This window comes from Ictalurus furcatus, chromosome 13, assembly GCF_023375685.1.
Source record: "Ictalurus furcatus strain D&B chromosome 13, Billie_1.0, whole genome shotgun sequence".
NCBI lineage: Eukaryota > Metazoa > Chordata > Actinopteri > Siluriformes > Ictaluridae > Ictalurus > Ictalurus furcatus.
Window position 1 is genome coordinate 3,238,046 of NC_071267.1, and position 25,573 is coordinate 3,263,618.

The 25,573-nt window shown below is 42.4% G+C and overlaps 1 protein-coding gene across 2 annotated transcripts; it reads left to right on the top strand.

Annotated features, from left to right (window-relative positions):
• Positions 1 to 973: 973 nt before the first annotated feature.
• On the top strand, positions 974 to 24,797 carry kansl1a (KAT8 regulatory NSL complex subunit 1a). 2 transcript variants are annotated; one of them, XM_053639815.1, is made up of 14 exons: positions 974 to 1,379; positions 6,511 to 7,799; positions 15,870 to 16,011; positions 16,770 to 16,906; positions 17,065 to 17,200; positions 17,351 to 17,519; positions 18,638 to 18,823; positions 19,384 to 19,548; positions 19,813 to 19,970; positions 21,254 to 21,372; positions 21,463 to 21,520; positions 21,613 to 21,725; positions 22,650 to 22,932; positions 23,764 to 24,797. In XM_053639815.1, the coding sequence occupies exons 2-14, from the start codon at positions 6,577 to 6,579 to the stop codon at positions 23,893 to 23,895; spliced, it is 3,021 nt and encodes a 1,006-aa protein (XP_053495790.1). In that variant the 5' UTR covers positions 974 to 1,379; positions 6,511 to 6,576; the 3' UTR covers positions 23,896 to 24,797. The 2 variants fall into 2 exon arrangements, with proteins under 2 accessions (XP_053495790.1, XP_053495788.1); XM_053639813.1 differs by lacking the exon at positions 974 to 1,379 and adding an exon at positions 1,457 to 2,363.
• Positions 24,798 to 25,573: the final 776 nt, after the last annotated feature.

The window sequence follows — 25,573 nt, forward strand, 5'->3', positions numbered from 1 at the left end:
TTCTCAGTAGGGTTCACGTCCAGAGACTGAGAATGGTACTGCAAAACATGGATTTTGTTTCTTTAACCATTTCTGTGTTGAGCTTTGATCATCACCTTGTTGAAAGCGCTATCTATGGCCAATCATGAACTTCCTGGCAGAGGCAACCAGATCTTATTGTGAAATATCCTGGTACTTGATTTCATGATGCTGTCAATCTTCACAACAGCCCCAAAGCATCACTCATCTATCTCCATATTTTAAAGTGGGTGAGTTTCCTTGTATGCTGCCCTCTTTATATCCATGACCAAAACGTTTGATTTTGTGAAGGGTTTCTTTCTTACAATGCTTGTGAACAGCTTGTTGTTATAAAAGCCACCTTCAACAGCTGATTGTGAAACTTGACGAATACAAGAATCCAACTGTGCAGATCTACAACGGTTTTTTTTTTGTGCTCATGAGTGCAGTGATTTTAGAAATTGGAAACTTAATTGAGCTTAATGGTATGTTTAACTGCGTATGTATTTCATGTCCATTATCCGAATTGTGCGGGTCAAACAACCACCTGTCTCTGTGTTGTGCTGAAAGTTCATTGGTTGTTCCCATGGTAATGGATGAAAGGGATTTTACACTTGTACGCCGAGGAAACATAGTTAAAGGCAACAACAGGGTTCCTGGGGGACTGTGAGCAAATGAAAAATATGAAAAATAAATTTCCAAGAATTGAGTTAAAATATTCATTATGGGATGTTTCTATACTATTCTAAACTATTTTGTAATTATTTTCATTAAAAATGATCTCATGTTGCTTGAAATTCTATTTTATTATACACTATAAATGATTCTATTGTATTTTATTATATAACCTAACTGATTCTATTCTATTCTATAACCTAACTTATTCTATTCTATTATATAACTTATTCTATTCTATAATCTAACCTACTCTATTCTATTATATAATCTAACTTATTCTATTCTATTTTCTGATCTAACTTATTCTATTCTATTTTATTAGACTATCATTTAGCGTGCAACATGCTGCACATGACTGTAACAGAATTAGTGCAGAGTTGAAATAACAGCTACATCCCAAATCATATACTTCACTACACTATGCGGCCATAACTATGTGGACACCTGACCATCACACCCATATGTGGTTCTTTCCCAAACTGTTGCGGCAAAGCTAGAAGCACCTAATCGTATATGCTTGACGCCTTTGTGCACTGTAGCGCTACACTTTCCCTTCACTGGAACTAAGCGAGCTCTGTGAAGACACGGTTTTGCCAACGTTGGAGTAGAAGAACTCGAGTGTCCTGCACAGAGCCCTGACCTCAACTACACTGAACACCTTTTGGATGAACTGCACCCCAGGCCTCCATCAGTGTCTGACTTCAGTAAGTGCTCTTGTGGCTGAATGAACGAACACACACACACACACACACACACACACACACACACAGCCACTCTGCAATATCTAGAAGAATGGAGGTTATTATAAGAGCAAGGAGGGGAGTAAATCTGAACGGACATATGAGTGTGATGATCGGGTGTGCACAAACTTTTGGACATCTAGCCCGCGTCAAAACAGCATGGCTGTGCTGTGGTATGGTATGGTGTAGTGTGGTGGTACACTATTGGGTAGGGTAGAGTGCGGTTTGGGATGTGGCCAATTTCACAACGCGTATTTCCGGTTTGAAGAAAAACAAAAAAAAAGAAGAAAAGAGAGAGAGAGAGAGAGAGAGAGAGAGAGAGAGAAAAAAGTAAGTGCACGCGCGCGGGCGCGCCCTCTAGCGGCCCATGTGCGTGCGCACGCTTGTAATGTGGCGGCGGCGGCGCGTGAGGCATGTCTTCTCCCGCCTCTGCGTGCGCTGTTTGGCCAAAGCAGTGGAGTGGAGAGGAGAAGACATGAACCGGCCGCCATCTTCCGCGCGCTTCTCCCTCTAACGATGATTCAAAACTATTCCGAAATCGGTGATCTTCAGCACAGCAATCCTGTCGATAAGGGCGCGTAGTGACGGATCTCACACCCCGAGGCGCAGAACGGTGCTTCTCCGTCGTATGGAAATTCGCATTTTGTTGTTGTTCGCGTGTAAAGACGCCGAGCGGACGCCGAGCTCGCAGCCTCGTCAGCTTCGCCCATTTCGTGATCACGGAACCAGACCGAAAGGGCGCGTGAATGAACGCGGGTTTTTACACAGAAGCGGATTTTACACGCAGCAGGACATGCTCCAGAAACCTGCTTGTTTTGGCCTAGCGTTGATTTCTTTATTATTATTATTATTATTGTTGTTATTGTCATTTCCCCTCGTTTAAAGTGCGCGTTTTAAACTGAAACGAGTGCGGAATCGCTGCCGAAATTCCCTCGCGCCCGTCACGTGGTAGGTTCCTCCTTTTTTCTCTTTGTGTGTTAAAGACTGTAGTCAGTGTTCGAGTGCAGCTTAAACACACACACACTCCTACATGTATATACAGAAATATATTTAGAAAATGTAGATACTAAACTGTTAGTATATGTAATATGTGTGCGTGTATAATGTGTGTGTGTGTGTATAATATATTAGTGTGTATAATATATTAGTGTGTGTATAATATATTTGTGTGTGTGTAAGTGGAGGTTTGTGGATTATGAAATGTCTGTTATAAGTCCAGTATGAGGAGATACTGCAGCTCTTCTCATTTTAAAGCACTCCCAGTCTCTGAGAAGAGTGTGATTAGTGATATTAGTGATTAGTGATATTAGTGATTAGTGATATTAATAGCTATAGCTAGTTTTAATGCGCTGAAACGAGACGCGTTGCGAAATTAAGGTCAAGGACTTGCCTGCTCTGGATGTTTATTATCTACAGTTCAAACAGCGTGTGTTTATCACCCACAGTGTGTTTGTGTTCAGTTGTGGGCTGCAGTAATTTCACATATAGCGCGGTGTGTGTGTGAGGGGAGAGGGAGAGAGAGAGAGAGAGGGGGGGAGAGAGGGAGAGAGAGAGAGAGAGCGCTAGCTTGTATCTCAGTGGTGTTATGGCTAATGCTAGCCCGTCTGAACCTCGCCTTGGGCTTGGCCACACACACACACACACACACACACACTCACACTCTCTCTCACACTGCAGCTAACGCTAGCCGTTTTCCTTCCTCCCTGAACTCAGTTTTGTGGTGTTAGAGGCCTGACCAGGCGCCTGAAGGAGCTGAGCTGCAGGTTTGAGGTGAAGGTGTGTGTGTGTTTATTGAAGATAATCTCCTGTAAAAGTCTGGAGCGGAAACAGAGACGCGTGACCAACTTACCCCTCTTTCTCTGGGATTGATTTATTTATTCATTTATTTATTTTTACACGTGAACATTTGCTATAATTCAAAATTTGGCACGTAAAAACCTCCTCGACGCACTTCCTGTATATGTGTGTGTGTGTGTGAAAGAGAGGTTTTTATTTAATGAATTTTCCGCCACGTTAGTAAGGGAGCAGATGTGCAGGCTGTTGCATAAGTTGAGCTGATTGAAATGCCGCACACGGCCATAAAGCTGCATGGCCTCCTCTTCTCTCTATGTCTCTCTCTCTCTGTGTCTCTCTCTGTGTCTCTCTCTCTGTCTCTCTCTGTGTCTCTCTCTCTGTCTCTCTCTGTCTCTCTCGCTCTGTGTCTCTCGCTCTGTGTCTCTCGCTCTGTGTGTCTGTGTCTCTCTCTCGCTCTGTGTGTCTGTGTCTCTCTCTCGCTCTGTGTGTCTGTGTCTCTCTCTCGCTCTGTGTCTCTCTGTGTGTCTCTCTGTGTGTGTGTGTCTCTCTCTCTGTGTGTCTCTCTCTCTGTGTCTCTCTCTCCCTCTCTCTCTCTCTGTCTCTCTCTCTCTCTGTCTCTCTCTCTCTCTGTCTCCCTGTGTCTCTCTCTCTGTCTCTCTCTCTCTCTGTCTCCCTGTGTCTCTCTCTCTCTCTCTCTCTCTGTGGCGCTGTGCTCCTTACTGTATACTGCTCCCTTTTGTTAAACGTTAACCTGATTACCCCTCCCCACCCATTACCCTGACTATTAGCACTAGCCCATGGAGGGAAATATTCCTCTTTTTCGAATCTTTCAACAACAAATCGAACACACCAGGGTGTTTTGTTAAATTTTTTTTAAATTTTTTGTTAAAAGTACATTATATTAATGTAACGCACACCAGCTCCATTATGGCATATTGTTGTTATTAAAGAAATCAATCACCATAAACTTCATGTTTACCAATCTCTATAATTAAATAATAATGTTTACTTTAGTTAGTTTATCCTGTATTCAGGAGAAATATGTCTTGAGCGATCGAGAGAGCAGGTCAACATACAACAGTATACAATTACACTTCATCTACACAACATACAGTATTTCAGTGCACTTACACTTAAGACATAACACACTACCCCACATATTACACATTTGCTCTCTCACACACACACACACACGAACATCATTCATTATTATTCAGTAATTTAATTGATGGTGGAATTAGAGAATTTATATCAAGTTTATTCAAATTACAGATCGGTACCAATCTGTAATATAGTGCTTTACCAGAGCTCAAGGATGCTTTACAATAGCAATGCAATCATGGACACACACAAAGTTAGTACAGTCACAGAGAGCACAATGCAGGGGGACAAATTACACTGAGAAAACAGGTGTGTTCTAAGTTGAGATTTGAACTCGGAGGTGGGTGTGATGAGGGCATGAAGTCCAGATCTCAGGTGCTACAACACTGAAAGACCTGCCACCCTTGGTAGACCTTGGTAGAGAGACAAGATCTAGGGACAGACATGTGATCTTCAGTGGCGTCCAGTGTCTTATTTTGTACCCAATACCAAATACCTTTCTTTCATCGACATGTTGGTGTATTTTCACTTTTGTTTAAGTTTCCTGCATTACCCACAGTGCTGTTCGAGTCTCCACTCTCAGTGGTGCGGTGGGATTTATGCTATGCTGCATTCAGGAAATGAGGTGCACTATAAATACGAGTATTGGCTTTAGATCAGACAACATGCAGCGAAAACATTGACTATTGTTCGCTCTTTGAGGGGGTAAATATACATCTCTAATCACAGTTAGCCGGCTGTGTTGTTGCTAACAAAAGATGAACACAGAAGCGTCCTTTATATTTATATATATATATATATATAATATATATAAACCCCCCATTTCGCAAGTCGAACGCGCCAAGGTGGAAAATTCTCCCATTCCTACTTGCAAATTACCACTCGCTGGACAAGTTGTAGACAGGGTGTTAGCCGTCAATTCAGCTCTACCTGAAGAGTGTGATGCAGCAGCGCTTTAATGGTTTAGTCTGTCCAGCTCCCTCATCTGCTCGAACATCTCAGGTTCCCACGCTTCAACTAATCCTGGCCTTTACTAGCCGAGCCGAGTCTCTGCGCAGCTTCACTGTAGAGCTGCGTTGCTTTACAGAACCCCGAGTCCAATGATTGATGCCTTCAACATTTTTATGTTGCGTTGTCAATAATATGACGGTGCAAACTGCTGGAAAATAGTGAATGAGCCGAGAAGCTTTTGTTCGTTCGGTGTTGGGCACTAACAGCAAAAACAGACCGTTGCCACTATATACAATGCTTTTAAATCAAATGATTTGAAAGCATTTGTAATTGCACTGGCAATGTGACCTCAAAGTGGCACACAACCATTGAATTCTCGCAGGAATAATGAAAATATAGCACCAACCACAAATTAGCAGAACCGTCAAACACATCACAGTCTTTTCAGTATAAATGTATTTAACGCGTTTCAGGGTGGAGGGTTCCTTTAAGTAGCAGTGACCTATGAATGGACGTAGCTGTGTGTGTGTGTGTGTGTTGCAATGCAAACATTGCCCCCTCATACATCTAAAGGCCTATCCCTAATTCCATTAACACAGATGGTCTGCTAAAGAGGAGATTGAGGGGAGGAGGTAAAGGGGATGACCCATGCTGATATAAGCTTAAAGAGTAGGAGTTTTTCCCCCCTACTTAACGTTCATCATACACAAGACCCCTCAGCCAGTTCTTTGGTTTTAAAGTCAATGCGTTCTTGTTCTGTCCACCAGTTACTGTACAAGTCGGGTAGGATTTTATGGCCAGCTGAAGCCAACTTGCTTTGTGTTTAACTTTAGACACATGATTTCTATTTGGTCTATATATATATATATATATATTTAAGTTATTAAGGTAATCATTTAAACTTGTTGCACAAGTTCATTTAATTTATTTTGTCAACCCCAACTAAGAAACCTTTAAAGGTTCAGTAATTACGTGAATGAGGGTTTTTGTTTATTTTTGTAAGTTCCCAGTTATTTGGACTTTTATGCAGATCATGTTTTTGCTCGTTGTTACTGGGAAGTTCAGCTCAGCCGTAACCTGTCCTTAACTTGCTGCGGTTGACCATGAGAGATAAGCAGGATGTAATGCGATCGTAGTGCTACATCACTAACTGATAAATGGTTCTTTTCAAAAATGCTGTCCGTGATTGTCAAATCTACGCTCTTTTTATTAAAAATCCAAGCCTTTTGCCTTCCCCTTCCCGTTTTAGGCTCTATAGGTGGGCTGGCGTTGACGAGTGCAGAAGCAGGCTGCTGTGCCCTTACTGCGGCCCTGCATGGCTGCGATGGCGCCCGCTCTGACCGACGCCCCGGCCGAAGCCCGCCATATCCGCCTCAAACTGGCTGCAGAGAGCAACGGAAACTCCACCAACCTTCTCCTGTCTTCATCGATCTCCCCATCTGATACAGCGGGAACTAACGGCAAACGTCACCACGAGGACGGCTGTCGTCGCTGCTGCAACGGCAAGGAGTCACTGTCTGAGCCACTGAGTCTGGGCAAGTTGCAGCCACTGGTGGCCTCCTATTTGTGTTCGCATGTTGGTCCAGTAGCTGAAGAGGGTGTCCTGATCAAGCCATCGGTGCTCAAGAGCCGTGGCCTGCTGAACGGAGATCTGCTTCTACGTACTGCACTGAGTGGCGGCCAGCCAAAGAGTCTCGTCAACGGAGGAGGAGCAGGAACGGGGGCAGGAAGAGGAAGCGCGATGGTCCCAGTCAACGGACTGGCCAAGAAAGCTGCTGTGCCCAGCACCGCACTGCCTGAGAAGGGCAGTGTGGCCCCGTTGAACGGAGACAATGCTAAACCTCCTACTTGTGCTGGAGCTTTGTTACCTCAATCGTCCAAGTCTGGAGAAGTGATACCAGCTGTATCTGTACCGAGGGCAGATTCCAAGCACCCGAGAGAGCTGGGTGATTTGCATAGCAGGGCGCCAGAAGATACAGGTGTCAATGGCTCACAAGAGAATCCACAGTTCAAATCTGAAGCGCCCCCTAGTGACTGGCCGCACGCTTGCCGGGCTGGAGCTCTTCCTGGGACAAATAGTAAAAATGTCCCACTTGATGCCCCTCAGAGCTCAACCTTGTGCCAACATGGCTCTTCTCCATCCTCCCCTTCCCCTTCTTCTGGTGTAGAGGCGCTAATCCTTCGCGAGCGAGCGCAGCAGAGCCAGCGCAGGCAGGCTGACATCTCAACACGGATGCAGCGCCTATGCAAGAGGCTTCAGGTGGTTCAGGCCAAGCAGGTTGAGCGTCATGTCAAACAGCAGCTCACGGGCTTTTTGCGCCACACCTCCGCCTCCATACAGGACTCCGTGGCAGAGCTCCTGAAAGACGGCTCCTTCTCCTCGGAGCTGGAGAAACTGCACCTAAGTGGCACCACCAGCTTGCATGTGGCGGAGGCGCAGTTTGACTCTGATGCCACCGAGAGCAGCTCCGGTGGTGAAAGTGACATGGAGGAAGAGGAACTTGCCAGAGTGGATACTGAGCAGCGGCATGTCAAACTGTAAGTCATTTATTTATTTACTTATTTTAAGCCAAAATCCAAATCGTATTGGAGGAAGCAATTAAACGTTGGATTACCGTGTTCATTAAGACCATTATCTTCAACATATTATGGCTTATATTATAAATGTTTATATTGACTTGATGTGCATAAATTATACTACCCACTTCAGTTCTAGCTAATATTAGGAGAAGTGATGGTGTGTTAACCCTAGGTAAACCTTTTTATCTTAAAACAAAATGTCACTTTCGAAGTCAGGTTAATGGGATGTTCGCCATCATGCTCAATTCCCCCGTATGACTTTGTGATTTTTAAGATTGCAATTAGAATGACGGTCCTTAAAGGAATTGGTAAGTGAAAGAAATTTCCCAATGAGCAGCTCCAAATAAGTGGTGTTCAGATGGTACTGTAGGTGCTGTCATTTTCTTCATGTTTGCCATGAGCTTAGTTGGGACTCTTATTTCAGAGAACCGCCCACTGAACTAGCGTATACATAGCTATAATTTAGTTCCCTGAATGCCATATGACGGTGTATGATTGGGTCTGCTCTACACTGAACTTCGTCATGGACCTCTGTTAATTTCCACTCTGGCCTTGTTTGCACAGTGAGGTCACAGATCTTGTTGTCATAACATGCTCTTGCCTAAAGTTGTGCTCGTTCTTCTTCCCTGGCCCCGATATTACTCCAAAGCACAAGGATAAATTTCCTGTTTGCTGGAAAAACAGGGAACCATCTCTCCCTGTAGAACGACTGGAGAACAAAGTAAACCACCAATCCCTTCCAGCTGGACAGAACTCCATTTCGGGGCTTGATCTTAATTCCCTCCCCCGACACTCTCCTCATTCGTTGTATGTCTCGCAGGCAAATTTATGAAAAGTGTACACTTCATATTTATATTATGTCTCATTGAAAGGCAAATAGATTTTTACACGGAATAGTTGATGACCTTTGAGATCCCAACATGACGAGCGTGTCAGTTGTATCTGAAATGTGTTCCCTTTTAAGCCCAGTGTTTAGGGAAGTGAAAAATGCTTAAAGCAGCAGGTGCACAGTGCTGACGTGGTAAGCGGGCCAGCATTACATTGTAGGCCGATTATTAATGAAAACCTTTGCAAAGGGGAGAGGCTGGGACACAGACAGGCTTCCTTTGAACATTTGACCTAAATAATCAAACAGCCATGCATAGAGAGTTTGGATGGCAAATTTGATCACTGGGACGTGTCCCTTTTGTAACCAGACCCACTAGATACTGCTTAGCCGTCTCCATTGGCGGGTTTTTGAGTCATCACTAAGTCGTCGTCTTCTTCTACCACCCCTGGCCATATGTCACGGTCCTTGTGTTTATAACTAGCTAAAAGAGGTACGTGTGGTTCTTTTTATTTTATTTATTTATTTATTTTTTTAAATCTCGATCCCGGCCTGCAATATTTTCTAACGAACGTAGTTTGCTCTATTTCTCAAAATAAAACCAAGTTAGAAATTTAACACGCTGCAATGCTAACCCAGACGAAGTGGTTGCTTCTGATGAATGAGTGAGAGCAGTAAATGTGTCGCGGTGCTGTGTAAGCACGATGTACGCTCGCATGTTAATGATTGTGGCCTTTCTTTATCCGGCAAGCTTCATGCATGACCCTCCCACAGGAAAGTAAAAACTGACATGCCCATGAATGACACCAGATTAGGGCTGTTGAGGTTTCATGCTTAGTCACAGTGTATGAACTGATGGTTACCTCACCGCTGACTTAAATACAGATTAAGGTGCATTTCTGTCTATTACTGTCTGCCCATTAATCTTTTTAGGACCAGATCAAGGTCCTTAGTCCAGCGATCGTCATCCCATTTCCTCTCTGGACTACACGCGTAGACGTGCACGTGACTGCACCGAAACCCTTCTGTCTGTTTTAAACATGTTGCGTTGCTGCCTGTGTTGCCATTCTTCATGTTCGCAGTTTTATCACACACAACGGCACAGAACAACACAGCACTGCAAACCTGAACTAATCTTAACAGCCTATTTTTGGCTACGCAACTCTGCGTACCTTTTATATGCTGAAAGGTTTTTTTTTTTTTTTTTTTTTTCTTCACTCAGTGATCTTATCCCTGATTCACACCTCCATTAGCTACTGAGAAGTCGCTCGTCTCACTTGAAGTTTGTGGCTGTTTGTCACCTCCAACTGTTGTTGTGGGTGTGCTCTGTTCAGCTTTTTAAAGTTGAATTTTTATATATATATATATATATATATATATATATATATATATATATATATATATACACACACACACACACACACACACAGTAGTTAACCCAGGAAAATGGCTTTTCTTCTATTTTTGACTCTCATGCAGTTAAACGAGGGCTAAATGCAAGCAGGCAATAAAGCTAGAAGACTAGATTCATCTTTTGGTTTTGTCATACCTCAGTTTAAAAAAAAAAAAAACTAAAATCATTTAACCGTCACTCTGCCCCCCAGATATGTAGATAATGAATGTTTGCTTGTTGCTCTGTGGCTTGCTAGTTTGAACATTGGATTAGTGCTGAACTGGTTGTGCTTCATGCTGGTTGAACTGTTGCCCAATGTTTGTGAACTGAGTGTAGATGACATCAGCCTATTGGGCAGCTGTTCATAGGACCTGAAGCCAAATGAGGTTTGGGCGTCATACAACATACATTTGGTGGATAATAACTCGAATTACTAGGATTTTAAATATTCCCGAGAAGATTTCGTAACCAGCTCCGTTTTTTCGTTTTCGCGTTCAGCTTCCTCGTTAGTGTGAGGACATGCTCCGTTTATTAAAGGTTAGTGCTGTAGGCTTGGCTGCTCCCAGGAAATCTGAGATGAGTGGAGACGGAGGCTGAGAAGGACGTTCATTGTTGCGCTACTTTTCTTACAGTTCAGTGTCAGTAGTTTATTGTGGTCTCGTTCCGAAATCTGCCTACAGACGGATGACTCATTGAAAGTGCACGCTTGGGGTTGTAGCACATCGGGATTCATCAGCACCGGGTCGTTTGCAGTGGTGGATTCATGGGTGCTGGGAGAAAGTGCAGTGTGATCTTGACAAAGAGTGACTGCTTGCCACAATGGGTGCGAATATACTTCACGTTCACCACGTGTACATGTGGGCGTGCTCACAGCTGTTATGCAAGTGCCATTGTTCACGTATTCCCTTGCATATTTGGAGGATTAAATGCAGCCTCCACTAGATGGCACGTCAGAACCAAACCATCTCTGTCCATCTGGTTTCTAAGTCACGCTGTAATGTGTAGGGATTTTATGCTCAGCGAACGTTAAACAGACTGACGAGCCTCGTTTCTCTTTAAAACTTTCTGCCGTCAATGACATGGACAGCAGTAATCTAATTACTGACCTTATTCTGAATAAGACAATATTGTGATTAAGGTGTTTACATGAGTCGCTTTTAGAATACTCCTTTCATCTTCCCGTTTTACATGTTCTAGAACATAGTTCGATTAACGTCACACGTCATTACGTCACCGTGCCACGCCGTCCGACGTCCCTCCAGAATTTCATGTATCGACATACAGTTCGTCTTCGTTATGGTACTGTATACAGTTTTGGGTGTTTTTTTTAAATTTAATTTTATTTTAAGAACGCTTCAAGTGCGGTTAATTATTTGATTGCTATACGTGCTAATAGACGACTGCTTGTACACGAGTATGCGATTTGAGACACATTAGTTTGTTTAGTCACGTGGTGCTATAGTTGCGTATTTCACCACAAGGACGCGTCATGTAAATTCATATGAATGTACCGAGCGCCCGCAGGGTGCGCGTGACGGCCATCTTAGATTCGCGTACGTGTAGTTAACAGCAAGTATAAATCGTCCTTACTTCTCTCTCTTTGCCGTTTGAACTTGACCTAATCACATTACATAACCTTTTCCTCCCTTCTTACTCTCCCACCAATCCTCTCCTCGTGTTTGGCGTTTCCATCACTTAGTCTCTCCTTACGTTACCCCCCCCCTTCCCATGCTCCTCCTCAGTCACTCATTTGTATATAATGATTCAGTCACTCGAGCTAACTGTAGGCGTGACCCTTTTAGACCTCACGCCCATGTCTCTTCATTGTCTGTCTCAAACGTAGGCCTTCCTGTGTGTATCGCTGCTATTCTTCCAGATCTACATGACTACTCCGAGCTGAGGCTCGGCTCCTTATTCAACATTTTATTTCCTCGTGTGAGTAACATGAGCGAGACGCACAGCAGCTGGCCCTAAATCCGAGGTCCGTGCTGAATTCAGACACGTTCAGGCAGAGATGCAGTATTGTGTTCTCCTCTTATCTGCAGACAGCTGTGAAGACTCAGGGAACGTTTCTGTAGATGAATCTGTCTGCTGCCAGCCCGGTGTGATCTCCGAAGCACAGTTTGAGAGACGATTCAGTGCACGGTTGAGGGCTCCTTTTGTTCTCTTTATGAGCTTTCCTAATCGCAGTAATCAAATACGCAGACTGCAGTCATAACCAGAAGGACAGTTTGAGTGCCGTAGCTTTTTATTTTAAAGTACTTTAAATTAAAATTTTTTATTTTTATTTTTTTTAAATGCCAGTTCAAACCTACATGACAGCCTCCCTTTTTCAATGCAATCCCCCCCCCCCAAAGTGTCAGACTTTCTAGTGCAGTTTTTGAGTCGAGGGGAGGAGGATTTAGCTGAGACCTGACCCCCCCACCACCGCGTACACCAGCATACATTAGGTCTCTTGGCTAGAGAGTTAATGTTTAATTAACCATGCTTTAATTAGGTACATTCTGCTAAGAGTCTGAATGTTTCACACAAACACGGTCACTGAAATCTTCATTATTGTAGTTATAATATCGTAGCGGAATAATATCATGGGATAAATGAACGAACGACTGTTAATACACTTGCAGTAATGTTTAGTACAGCTCTATTAAAAGGCTTACACTCATTAAACACAAATCAGGTACATCTGGTTTGCAGATTAAATCTATTTTAAACCTGAAGTGACACTGCGGGCGGACTGTACCATGACACGTTTCATTTTATAGCTGCTCTCACGGAGCATTCACGTGTAAAATATCTGTACAAATAGGGGTGTAATGATGCCTCGAGAGGCGACGCATAAATTTGTCAGCGTACGTTATGGGAATGTCCGATTGGCATCGTGTATATTAGCGTTCTGTTAATTATGCGTCTAATGCAGTTGGACGTTTGAACACCAGGGGTACCCATTCTGTCTTATCTGTAAAACGTATAGCAAGCATGCTGACCTTTAACCTATAACTTATAACCTATAACAGTTATAAAGAGCTGTTCAGTAGCTTTCAAACAACACCAGGCCAGCACCGCAACGATCTACAGGGCCTGAGAACAAGTTTTGGGAGAATTTATAAATTGTATATTTTCTTAAGATGCGTGTTTCTGGAACACTTAACGCAGTGAGTAAACGTGTCCCGGGCCACGTGGGCGTGATGAGCAAGCCCGGAGTGGCTCGTAGAACCAGTTTGACAATAATGGAAGACTGTTTATCCATCCGTGGTGTTCTAGCACAATTCTGGAATTGTGAATCTCATTATGGATTAGTTGGTCTGCGTGCAGCACGGGGGAGATTTACTCATTACATTACTTCTGTACTAAAAACACGCTTCGGAGAGTAAATACTAAAGTTTTGTCCCAATTGAAGAACTGTACACTTACACTATGCACTGAGTACTGTTTAGTGTGTGGATTTTAGAAGGGTAATATCGTCTCGGATATTTCACTAGCGGGGTTTTTTTTTTTTAACTAACCGGAAGTATAAGCCGCTTCCTAGTCAACGGCGGCTAACGTCATACCCACGCTAGCATTAGCAGACACCCAAAGTCACCGATAATAACTTTCTTTAGTTTACTTTCTCTCAACGTTACCTTTTATTCCCAACATGACCTCAGTCTCCATCAAACGAAGGCGAAATCATCACGTGACTGAGGAAGAAAGTCCTCTAAGGCAGGGGAGCATTTTATATTAAACACCGTGGAGGTCAAACAGTGCTGCACCAACACAAGGTTATTTTTTATATCCAAAATGCTCCACTGTGTGTAAGGGGCAGGGGAAACTGGTGCAAGCTACTTAAGAGGTTTAGTTTAATTTAAGTATATTGTCTTTATATGCTGTATCAGTGTAACTTATGATGTTTATTATAACAGAAGTGATCTATTATTAACGAGACCGCGTTGCTCCTCACGCGTGACGTAGACGCGGTGATACAGTGCAGCGCGAGTAAGATCTGTAATGTCTAATTAAAACACTATGATCAAAAGTAAACACAAGTAAAATAATATTCCTAAAGGCAGCGAGTAACAGAAACCACAAGGTGCAGAGAAAGAGTTTTTATTATTAATTTAGGACCGTAGTTTAATTCTGTGCTTTTTGTGCACCCATAAAAAGTAATGCATAAATATTTATATCCAATATAAACTAAAATAAATACATTTTATGTATATAAGTATTTATGCGTTATTTTTATGGATTCACAAAAAGCACCGAATTAAACTACAGTCCTAAATTAATAATATATATTCTGGTGTGTGTGTTGGGTTCTTTTCTATTTTGGACAAACAGTTGTGTAAAGTTTTAGCCTGAAGTTTATATTTGTAACACTCAGTTTGTGGATTTTATTTTAAATAAACAAAAAAAAAAGTGTACTGAAAGTTTGCCCCGCCCCCCCATCCGATTAATCTAAAAAAAAATAATCGGCCAACTAATCGATTATGAAAATAATCATTAGTTGCAGCCCTAAATATCTGTTGATGTTTGAGTCCATGATGCCATGATGTATCCTAACAAAATGTCCAGGTCCTCTGGCAAAAAAAAAAAAAAACAGCCCCAAAACATTAAAGATCCACCTCTATATTTAACCGTGGGCATGAGGTACTTTTCCATATGGCTACCTCTCTGTGTGCCATAGAACCCGATCCCATTTGAAGTTCCAGTAGTGTCTGGCAAACTGAAGACGCTTGAGTTTGTTTTTGGATGAGAGTAGAGGCTTTTTTCTTGACTTCGGTGACTTCGGATTGTAGTTTTGGAGACTTTCTGACCAAAAGACGCGACTAACATCTGCAATTCTCCAGCTGTGATCCATGGAGATTTTTATCCACTCGAACCGTCCTCTTCACAGTGCATTGAGACGATATAGACACACGTCCAATTCCAGGTTGATTCATAACATTTCCAGTTGACTGGAACGTCTTAATCATTGCCCTGATGGTGGAAATGGGCATTTTCAATGCTTGTGCTATTTTCTTATAGACACGCCCCATTGTGTGAAGCTCAACAACCTTTTCCCGCACATCACAGCTACATTCCTTTGTCTTACCCATCGTTATGAATGACTAAGGGAATTTGGCTTATGTGTTACCTCATATTTATACCCCTGTGAACCAGGAAGTCATAGTTGAACAATTATGTGTGCTAATCACCCAGGTGTACAATTTATTTATTTATTTATTTATTTATTTATTTAATCCAAGGGAATATATTTCACATGTATTTTTCTCATTTGACTTCCTAGGGGTGGCAATAATTGTTGCACACCTATTTTTAACAAAGATTTTTTTTTTTTGGTAAATCTGTTTTATTTGCAATTGTTCATCCGTGGGAGCAGAGTATTTTTATGAATTTCTTTAACAAAAGGTTAAAAGAATAAAGACCAACCATCTTTCTTTGGTCATGTTTAGTAAGGGCGTGACTTTTAGTGGAGGGCACTGTAGCAGATCATTGGCCTGGGTGTCCAAGACAAATAGGTAATATATCTGGGCTATTAGATTTTTGTTTGTAGTTGCTTTGGAGACCAGTGGATTTAATGGGTTTCTGATAACGCCAGTTTTTTTTTTTTTTTTTTTTTTTTTTTTTTTAAAAACCTATCCACCAATCTGATCTATTATTGATGACTTTTTTTTGGTTCTTTTGAACATTGCTAAGGTTTTGTCTGTCTTTTGTCCTGCAGATTTTCTATTTGACCTCCTGAGAATACAAACTGCTAAGAGTCATTGTTTTAACAGCTGCATGTACCTGTCCTGCTTGTGTAATAAATGTCTGTGTATACATTCCTCAGGTGGAGAAGAGCGGAAGGCCGCTTCGCACTAGAAAGGGCCTCAATCATAAGCCGTTGGACGTGGCTGCAGGCGCACATCTCGGACCTGGAGTACCGCATCCGCCAGCACACGGATATCTGCCGGCAAATCCGCGCCAACAAGGTGAGTCAATGTGTGTGAGGGAGACTTTGTGTCTCGTAACGTGTGAAAGAATGGAAGACCACGCGACAGCTAGATGGCAGCAGTGTCCCGCTGAAATCTGTCTTCGAGTCATTCAAAGATTATTAGGAGTACGAGTCGGGTCACAGGTACTACAGTACTCCAGAACCCTGGTGTCGGAGTACACCTTTATCCTGCACTTTTATTTTTAAATGTTCTTCCTGCTCTACCGTCCTCACTTCAACTCGGGCAGGGCAGATCATTGGGTAAGTAATGTTGTGAGGAGCAGGAGACTCTAAAATATGCAGGACGGGGTGGACTCCAGTAGTTTGAATATGCTGTGTGCCAAGTTAAGATAAGATCTTATCACATAGCTAGCTAAAAACAGTAGAGCGCCTTGAAAGCATCAGCCGCGTGAAGGAGATGAGCTACAGTGATTCAGCAGCTAATATACTTCCAAATGAATTGATGAAATTCTTCTGCTGGTTTATAAAACTTTGCGTGCCCGTTATTGAGATGACTTTTGAGGAAAGTGTGGGTTTTTGTGAATGCAGCTTGCAAAGAGATCAACTGAAGGTCTGTAAGCTTTTAGTCAGTCTCATAACGAAGCCATTTTTGTCCGAGTTGTGCTTATTTCCGAGAGATGAATTTATGCGTGCTTCACATTTGCGTACCGAGACGAGTAATCTTGCACGCCGCTATTTGCGTTTGTAAACGTATAATTGTGTCTGATAGTGATGTCTGATCAATTTGTTCCTTAGGGATCAGTGGAGCTGGGAGATTCCTCCCAATCATACCAAACCAAGACAGAAAAGGTGAAGCCCCAGCATGCTACAGTGGACCTCAGCCAAACCAGCAGATTTCAGAGTGACAGATCTATGAATGAATTCTTCCACAGGTACTAATGGCTGAAGGCTTTATGGAAAAAAAAAAAAAAAAAAAAGGAAATGGTTATAATTTGTGTATTGACAGGAAACTGGTGCATGCCTCAAAAATGCCTCGAGTGTTCTTTGACTGGAGGAAGTATTTTGCCGATATCTTTGTGATCTCTTGTAGCTCGGCTGATGTATCAGATGCTAAGCATTATCCGTCACCGGAGAGTGGCTATTCAGCTGCACGCGTTCGACCTCTGATCAGCTGTAAAAGACGACGCCTCATCCAACCCGGCATGCTTCAGAACCTCAACAGGAAGGTGTGTGGAAAATGTCTGATAGTAGGACGTCAAAAGTCATTTCAGTTTGGTATATAATTACCTCAGGTTTGGTTTTACTGTTCTTAATGACATTATAAAATGACGCACATTTTATTTATACATGGGTATTGCGATCTCATCCATCCTCAGGTACAGAGAGTGTGTTCCCCAACAAGACCGTGTGACGTGAACAGTGCGTGTGTGATGTGTGGGGGCAGTCAGCTCCACCCTAAAGCAGAGCGACAGTTCGAGTGCCCTCTGGTGGAGGCTGTGGCCCTTCAGGACCCCAGCGTCCATCCTACACTGTCCCTGCAGTCAGGTACACGCACACAGGACTGGTGTCCTGGATGCCAAATACAATTCATCATCTCTAGTATTTGACCGGCGCGATAAGGCTAATAAGTAAGGGAGATTTTGTTTTGGGAGAAACCGTTTTTATTGTAAGTAAATTTGCTTGATTTCGGTGGCCTTGTATGGTGCTTGAAAGCTGGTGAAGAGCTCTTTAACAATTCTAACGTGGTCTTGTAAGCATATTGTATCATTTGTGTTGGTCATTGCAACCCAAAGCTCTCAGGCAATTAGACTTCATGGAAGGAACGTGATCACGTGACCAATCAGCTTGTATATATTTCAACTCTATGCATATGTTGGGACCCCTGGTGTTCAAACATTGCAACTGCATTACATGCATAATTACTAAAATGCTGATTTGCATCAGATTTTTGCATTGTGTAATTCGCTCGTTAGACAACATGAGCATAATGTGTAAAACTGAAGAAGCAAGACCGTCAGACGTTATTTTTGTTGAAGGGACAGCATTGTGATTTTATTCCGGTTGAACGATTCCGTGATTGACCCTGACTATGTTTACACGGACAGCAGTAATTAATTATTGACCTTATTCTGAATAAGACAATATTGTGATTAAGGTGTTTACATGAGTCGCTTTTAGAATATCCCATTCATAGATCGATTAACAGCATTTATCCAGAATTTCACATGTCGACAATAAAGTTCGTCTTTGTTATGGAACCGTATACAGTTCTAGGTGTTTTTATTTTTAATTTTACACACGCTTCAAGTGCGGTTAATTATTTACCTACTATATAGAAAAACATGTATTTCACGTATTACCTGTTTACCGTAAAACGGTTGAGCGTTGCCGTGTGTGTACGTGTCCTGTCGCAACTCCCACGCGACGTTAATAGTGTGATTAAGGTGTGTACATGTCTGTAATGTGACTAAAACAGGAATACTCATGTTTTTTAATCTGCGTTTACTTCGAGTATGACTTTAGTCGGATTAAGGTCATCAGAAAAGGCTGTTTACATGCTAGAGTCGTAATCAGAGTATCGTCTTAATCGGGTTCGTATCAGAATATCGTTGTCCGCGTAAATGTACTGATCGTTAGTATATGTGCTGGACTCTCTGTTTCAGACATGCATCTCAGTATACAGCTTCAAAGAGTGCTGAAGTCTCACTGGCAGAGCCGGCACATGGAGAAAGTCAAGCCTCTGAAAAAGATGTCGCTCAAACACAAGCTCTCGCACTACTCCTCCTCCTCCTCATCTGCACTATCCAAGCACAAGTTTAGGCTTTCCAACTCGCCCATGGCTGCCATCAGTAAGTATAGTGTTAAGTGGGCACACATACACTTCGCGAATACACCAAAGATCTATGTGTAGACACCAGCTGTGAAACAGGATATAACACATCATGTATACGTAACAGCGTTACATGTAAACGTAATGTTTTTAGAACAGTACCACATTCCACAGCCAATCGTTTTTTTTGTTCTCTGTAGCGTTGTCTGTATTGGATTAAGGCGGGCAAAGTTCCGGCATAAACGTAGAGGTTGATTTTATTAGACCGTGACTTTGATTTTGCAAAAATGATTTGAAGCATAGTGCCACTATTTAGTGTAAATAATTTAAATTCAACACAGCAAGAATAAATAAGGTAGATCAATGTGATATGATGACAGAAAGCAGTGACGCCCGTTTTAGTGTGTAAGCAATATAGCCCAGCTTTCTTTCTTTCTTTATTTATTTATTTATTTATTTATTTTCCTTGGTTGCCGAAGGAACTCTCCCTGCAGCCGTCCATATCGTCCCTGTTACGTTTTAAGTGAATTTTGCTATATGTTACGTATTCACTTTGTCTCATCCTTTCTGTCTTTTCAGGGTTCGCCAGCAATAAGAGCCGAACAGAGAGGGCACGAAAACAGGGTGAGGCTGGCATCCGCTTGACCAAGGTTGACGCACACACCCCCTGCAGGACGGGGCGGCTTCTGGACAGGAGCCTCAACCGGAAGAGGGCCAGGGAGAACTCGCTGGACCGAACAGAGTGTGAGTCCTTCATGAGAACGCATGATGAATGTATACATTCTGTCTAGGGCTGGATGTCAAGTGACTAACAGCTAATTGATGTTTTTAAGCATTAGTTAAACCTGAATCCAGTAGCAGTGTTGGAGTCTGTCCAATGTACCATTTGGCACATTTATGCATGTAATAAACTATCAAGTAAAATACACGGTACTTCCTGTCTAAAATCGAGCTCTTTCAATCTGCCGTTTGCTCATTTTGCTCTCCTCCTGCTATGTTACTAAACAGCCCCAAAGCTGCAGTTTGATACAGGAAGCCCTTATCCGCCCGTATCTCAGTCAAGCATCCAGCCATCCACCCCCAGCACCGTGAGCAGACAGATGTGTCTGCCCAGTGACAGCTCCACACCTCTGGGCCCCAGCATTCAGACTGGCTCCTGCTCTATGGTACATGCTTTTCATGACTTAAGACGTTATCTAATTTCACATTGCAGTAATTGCTGTGTATGACAGTGTCCTAACATGGTGGTTCCCAAACTTTTCCAGGGCAAGGCCCCCCAAATGGCATTAACATTTGACCGAGGCCCCCCTTTTGCAAGATGTCTTTAAAGCACATTAAAAATACAGACTTCTGAATATATCCCCCTTTTTTATTATTAATAATTACATCTTACATCTTTACATTACATTACAATAGGGAATTGATTGTGTGGTTGGCTGAGAGTGAGAATTTATTTTTCACACCAAATTGTTGAGGCCCCCCTGGGCGGCCCCCACTTTGAAAACCACTGTCCTAACAAACTAATTAATCCCAGTAGGAGAAGTCTTTCCACCGACTGCCACATTGTGCCTTGGGCGGTGTGTGTAGTGCAGCAGTAGGTTGTATTCGGAACCAGGAGAATGCACTATTTACAGGGTTTGTACGGTCATGAAAAACCTGGAAAAGTCATGGAATTTTAAAACAGCAAATTCCAGGCCTGGAGAAGGCGTTTTGTGGAAGTCATGGTAATTTGCTTCACAAAATACCTGTATAGTAGAATATATGTTTAATTGTTAGTATGGGTTAAACAAAAAGTGATGTTCAGGCGTTCAGCTATGTCGTGATCAGTAACGTTCCGTTCTCTTCGTGGGGTCACGTCTGGCACAGTTACGGCTTGTACTTTGAATCGAGGAAGGTGGGCTTTACTGTCCACAGAAGCCATGTGACACTTCAGTTTTAACCGTGAAAGAGTGCGAGGTAAAATGTAAGCTTAGGAGCTAAAGTTTAACGTCTGACAGTAATATCCGGGGGTGCAAACGGTTACCGTATTCATGTAAGGTCTCGTTGACCAGAACACGAGACGAACATCAACAAAGCCGTTTTCAGTATATTAGGCGGAAGATTGAGAATGGACGTGTGCGTATTGTGAACGAATTTAACGAAGTGAATTGAATTTAAAACACGGGGAAGGCATTCTACATGCACAAGTCTAAGCATGTGAATGAGGTTGCTATGAGGTGTTGTCTAATCATGCTGAAGGCTCATTGTTGTTGTTTACTCCATGAGAGGAGACACCCAAGTGAAGCGTGGTGAAGCTAAAAGCTACTTTCAATGAAAACTTTCATTTAGCCGTAGAATGGCGCATTACCTTGCTACCTTGTAAACATGACACATCTTTCATTGAAGCAGTAAGTCTAGCTCTCCCCCCCCCCCCTTTTTTTTTTTACTTAGTGTTGCTTTCCTTTTGCAGCCAATTAGAAAGCGGAGAAGTGAAAACTCATTTGATATCAACAACATAGTCATCCCCATGTCCGTGGCTGCCACTACCAGAGTGGAGAAGCTTCAGTACAAGGAGATCATCACACCAAGGTACACAAACCTGTGTATCTGCTTGAGTTCACAGTAGCACATCTCACAACCGCGACATGTTTCTCTAACACGGCTTTGTTTTGCTTTTAGCTGGAGGGAGGTGGACGTGTTTTCTCAACCCCTCGCCGAGGAAGACGAGAATGTAGAGGTACAGTGGCTTCCTGTCTTTGCATTCCTTCATCGCATGCTGCTCAGCCCCCCATTCTTCAAATGAATTTGTGTGTGTGTCTCTCTCTCCAGGTGGAGGACTTGTCTGACGCTGCGTTTATGCAGCTCCATCAGAAGTGTGAGGACCAGGAGCGCAGCCGCTGGAGATGGACCGCCCTCACTCCAGCCAAGAGGAGAGGCAGCAGGTATCTTCTGAATAATTCACCTGCATCCTACAAACTGAACCCATGCTGTTTTTAATTGTAGTATATTATGAATTGGTCTAGTGTATATGATCAAAAATTCATTATATAAATACGATACGAAAGTCTCTTCTCCTACTAAGCTCAGTATGCTCCAAGCATGCTTTCTATTGAGTAGTTGATCTTCATTGTTATTCAATCTGTGCTATGTGGTGTTTTGTGAAAGGGACTCTCGACGGATCAGCCACCCATCGAATACGTTTGTTGTGCACCTAAAGCATTCCTACTGTGATGTTATGACAAACGGCTTAACAATTGCTGTTGTATTCATTTAATAACTGGCCTGTTATAAAACTATCATCAGATTATATGTAATAGCTTATTATTGACTTTTTTTTTTTTATATGGTTCTTGAATAAACAGTTTGTTTTCGAGGCAAAACCAGACCTGCCAGTTTTCACACATTTTGCGTAGGAGATCAATCAAAATACGCCTAAAGCGCCGTCTTCCGCTTTTCCTCTGATTAAAAACAGCTGAATGTTCGACAATTACGTAGACGTTTAACACACTTATATTAACTGAAACCTCCTGGAAGCCCCGCCCCCTTCTGCCATGACACTTAATCGATCTATTGACCGGTGCTCTGGTCTCAACCCAGTTTTCCTGTATGAAATATGCCTTGACGTGGCACCCTTCATTTGTGTGAAGGTAACATGGGAAATGTTTCGAGTCTATTAATACGAATATGGACGCATTTCGGACTTAAAAGTATGTAGTTAGAATCAGTTAACTACGCTGATTGGGATCGAACGAAAGTGGTCTGCACGAACTCGATGAACTCGACCGTGACGTAACCGTAACGTTGAGACGAGCCGGAACTTCCGAAACGCATACGTGATTTTACAGCTCTTCTTGTGTCACCTGCAGGTCGTACAAGTCTCTGGACGGTCGGACAACTCCGTCTCTGAGTGGAACGAACCCGTCCACTCCACAACCGTCGTCTCCAGACACTGGACACTTCCACCTGCTGCAGGACTACGGGCCTGTTCCATCACCCCTCAGCCCTCCCAGCCCTGATACACCCTGCTCTCGTGATGCACACACACCCTCATCAAGGGACTCATACACACCTCACATGAGAGACACGCACCGGGCGGTGTACAGCGAAGACACGCGTTGTTCGACACCAGACTGCACCTATGAGGAGAGAGTAAGTAAATCCCGAACACAGACAGGGCAAATAAATGGATCAGTCAGTTCCTGTTAGGGAAGTCAGATAGAGAAAAATAGGACTGGGTGTTTTACCACCTGTTTTTAATGCACACATTTGGTGTCGGTGTTGCTATGACGGCAAGGGGCGTGTGAGTGAAGATTGACAGCTCGCATGCAGACAGCAGTCACCTCGTGTTTATTTAGAGCAAGTCCAAACTCATGTCAGTTCACTATAATGTCGGTAGAAGATACCTGCATCATTCTGCTTCAAAAAGCTCATTGGATGCCATTTTTCATCCAGCAACTGAGTGTGTGTGTGCATGTATGTGTGTGTGTATCTAATTGTGAAAGCGATTGGGTAAAACTTTTAATTTATATAGCACTTTTAACAATGGACATCATAAAGCAGCTTCCAAATATAGATTTAAATTTGATGCAACAGATTATCCACTTAATTTGTTGGATAAAAATGAATTCTTCATTCCAGTTGGTTATTTCTGTTTAGATTCAGGTATTTATACTGTAATTGTATAAATTTATTTATTTATTTATCAGAGAAAAAAAAAAAATCATTTTTTTCCTGATTCATTTACATTTCAACAGATTATTAGGTGGATAATGAGCCCAAATTGAATCAAATACATTTCCTGTAGATGAGTAGTCTATGCTTGTTGCAGCAATCGGATATGAATCAGGAAACCGGGTACTTTAGCAGCAGGACTGATGGGACAGATGTAAATTGCTCCATATGTCCTGCTGATTAAATCCTGAGCGTGAAGTGCTAAAGCTAGTAGCTCTAACTTTTTTTTTTTTTTTTTTTTTTCTGTAGACGGTGCAGCCATGGGAGCGCAGGAGCTTCCCCCTCTCTGACGACCCAGTGATGGAACCCAAAGTGGACCCGCGACCACATCAGAGATTCAGCTGCGGGGCCGAATCAGAGAGCGAAACTTCATCAGCCTAACAACAGTCTCCAGCACACAGCCCCACCCAAACTGCGGGGGGGCCCATAAAACCACACCCCTTCTGGCATTAACCGAAACGAAAAAAAGAACTCGTATTAAAACAAAACAAAAAAAAAAACAATAAATAAATATATTAAAGAACTTCTGTTGTTTGATATTCAAACATCAGCCAAATATTTTCACAGTTTTTAGTGAATATTAAGGAACGTAGAAACTTAAACCTGTCTCATGAAGCTCTTTTCTCACAGAAAAACTTTAAATGTATTAAAAAAAAAAAACAAACAAAACAAACAAAAAAAAAAACATTAATCTTCTGATAGTCAGCTAAACTATGTTCTTGGTGTGGTATTCTAACCTGTCAGGTGAACACTTTGTAGCGCACTATGTAGCAGACATCTCGAAGGGGGCTTGACCAAAGGGTGTTTCCCTGCTGACTAGTTTGTGTATGCTTGTTATGTGGAGTGATGACCAAAACCAGACAAAATAGGTTTTTCTCATTAATCTTTACTAATAGACACATCAAATGTATCTTCCTCAATAGAGTACACATCGTCAACTAGAAGCACTTCGTAGGACGTCTCTATGTATCACACAATTCCCATCCCTGTTGCACTCACGACTCCGGTTTCACTCCAACATGCTCTTGTACACTGATCTGTCCCCAGTCTGAGCTCATTTATGTCTGGCAAGTCACCAATTATACGTTAAAACCATACATTCTTCCTCTGTAAATGGAAGTCTTTGATACATCATGTAGAGTATTTACAGCTGGGCTTTTTAATGATACTTCAGTCCAGGATGTGAAAAGATTATTTAAGCAGAATTTCAATATCAACTGTGTGTCTTCACCTTTTTGTTTTTTCTTTTTTCAAATTTTTTTTAAAATATTTGCTCAAAATCACTTGTGCAGAACGTTTCATTTCTGGTCTCCATTTACTCTCAGGTTTTACAGTAGGTGAGGCAGTTTCTCTTAAAATGTATGTCTTTTGCTTAATTGTTCCTGTACACAGCAAATCTGGCCTGAAGTTCACACTTCTGTCACACAAAAGCCATCACACTTCCCCAGAGTAACTACTGGCTATGCAAATCAACGTTATGGTTATATCATCTCATCTCCATGTTCTTTCTTTCTTTGTTATTCAATCGCAATGCTTTTTTTTTTCTTTTCTTTTCTCCCCCTCTCTCCCCCGTCCCGTGATCTCGTTTCTGTAGTTACGCAAGACAGGCTCCATTGTAAGTTTAAATTGTTTGAAAAGTTGAAATCATTTGCAAAAAAAAAAACAAAACAAAAAAAGGCTTGTAAATAGTACCATTAAAAGAAAATCAAACCCCTCCAACTGTTGCCTGTTAATGACCTGTGCACAATAGTTTCTCTCATGTGGTTTGATGGATGATGTGATCACTGGGGCCATAGTGATTTTTGCTCTCCAGAAACATATGGGAAGGCATCGAAATACAAAAAAAAAAAAAATCCCTCAATTCATGTTGCTGTAAGAATAAATGCACAAAAAAGAAATTAATAGAATAGTAGTGCTTGGCGGTTAAGGCTCTGGGTTACTGATCAGAAGGTCGGGGGTTCAAGCCCCAGCACTGCCAAGCAGCCACTGTTGGGCCCTTGAGCAAGGCCCTTAACCCTCACAGTGCCCTCTGGAGCTGAATCATGGCTGACCCTGCGCT

Excerpts from the sequence above, each read along its gene's own strand:
- kansl1a (XM_053639815.1), top strand. The coding sequence starts at position 6,577 with ATGGCTGCGATGGCGCCCGCTCTGACCGACGCCCCGGCCGAAGCCCGC. Across the intron at positions 7,800-15,869 it reads GAGCAGCGGCATGTCAAACT|GTGGAGAAGAGCGGAAGGCC; the intron begins GTAAGTCATTTA and ends TACATTCCTCAG. Across the intron at positions 17,201-17,350 it reads TTCAGAACCTCAACAGGAAG|GTACAGAGAGTGTGTTCCCC; the intron begins GTGTGTGGAAAA and ends ATCCATCCTCAG.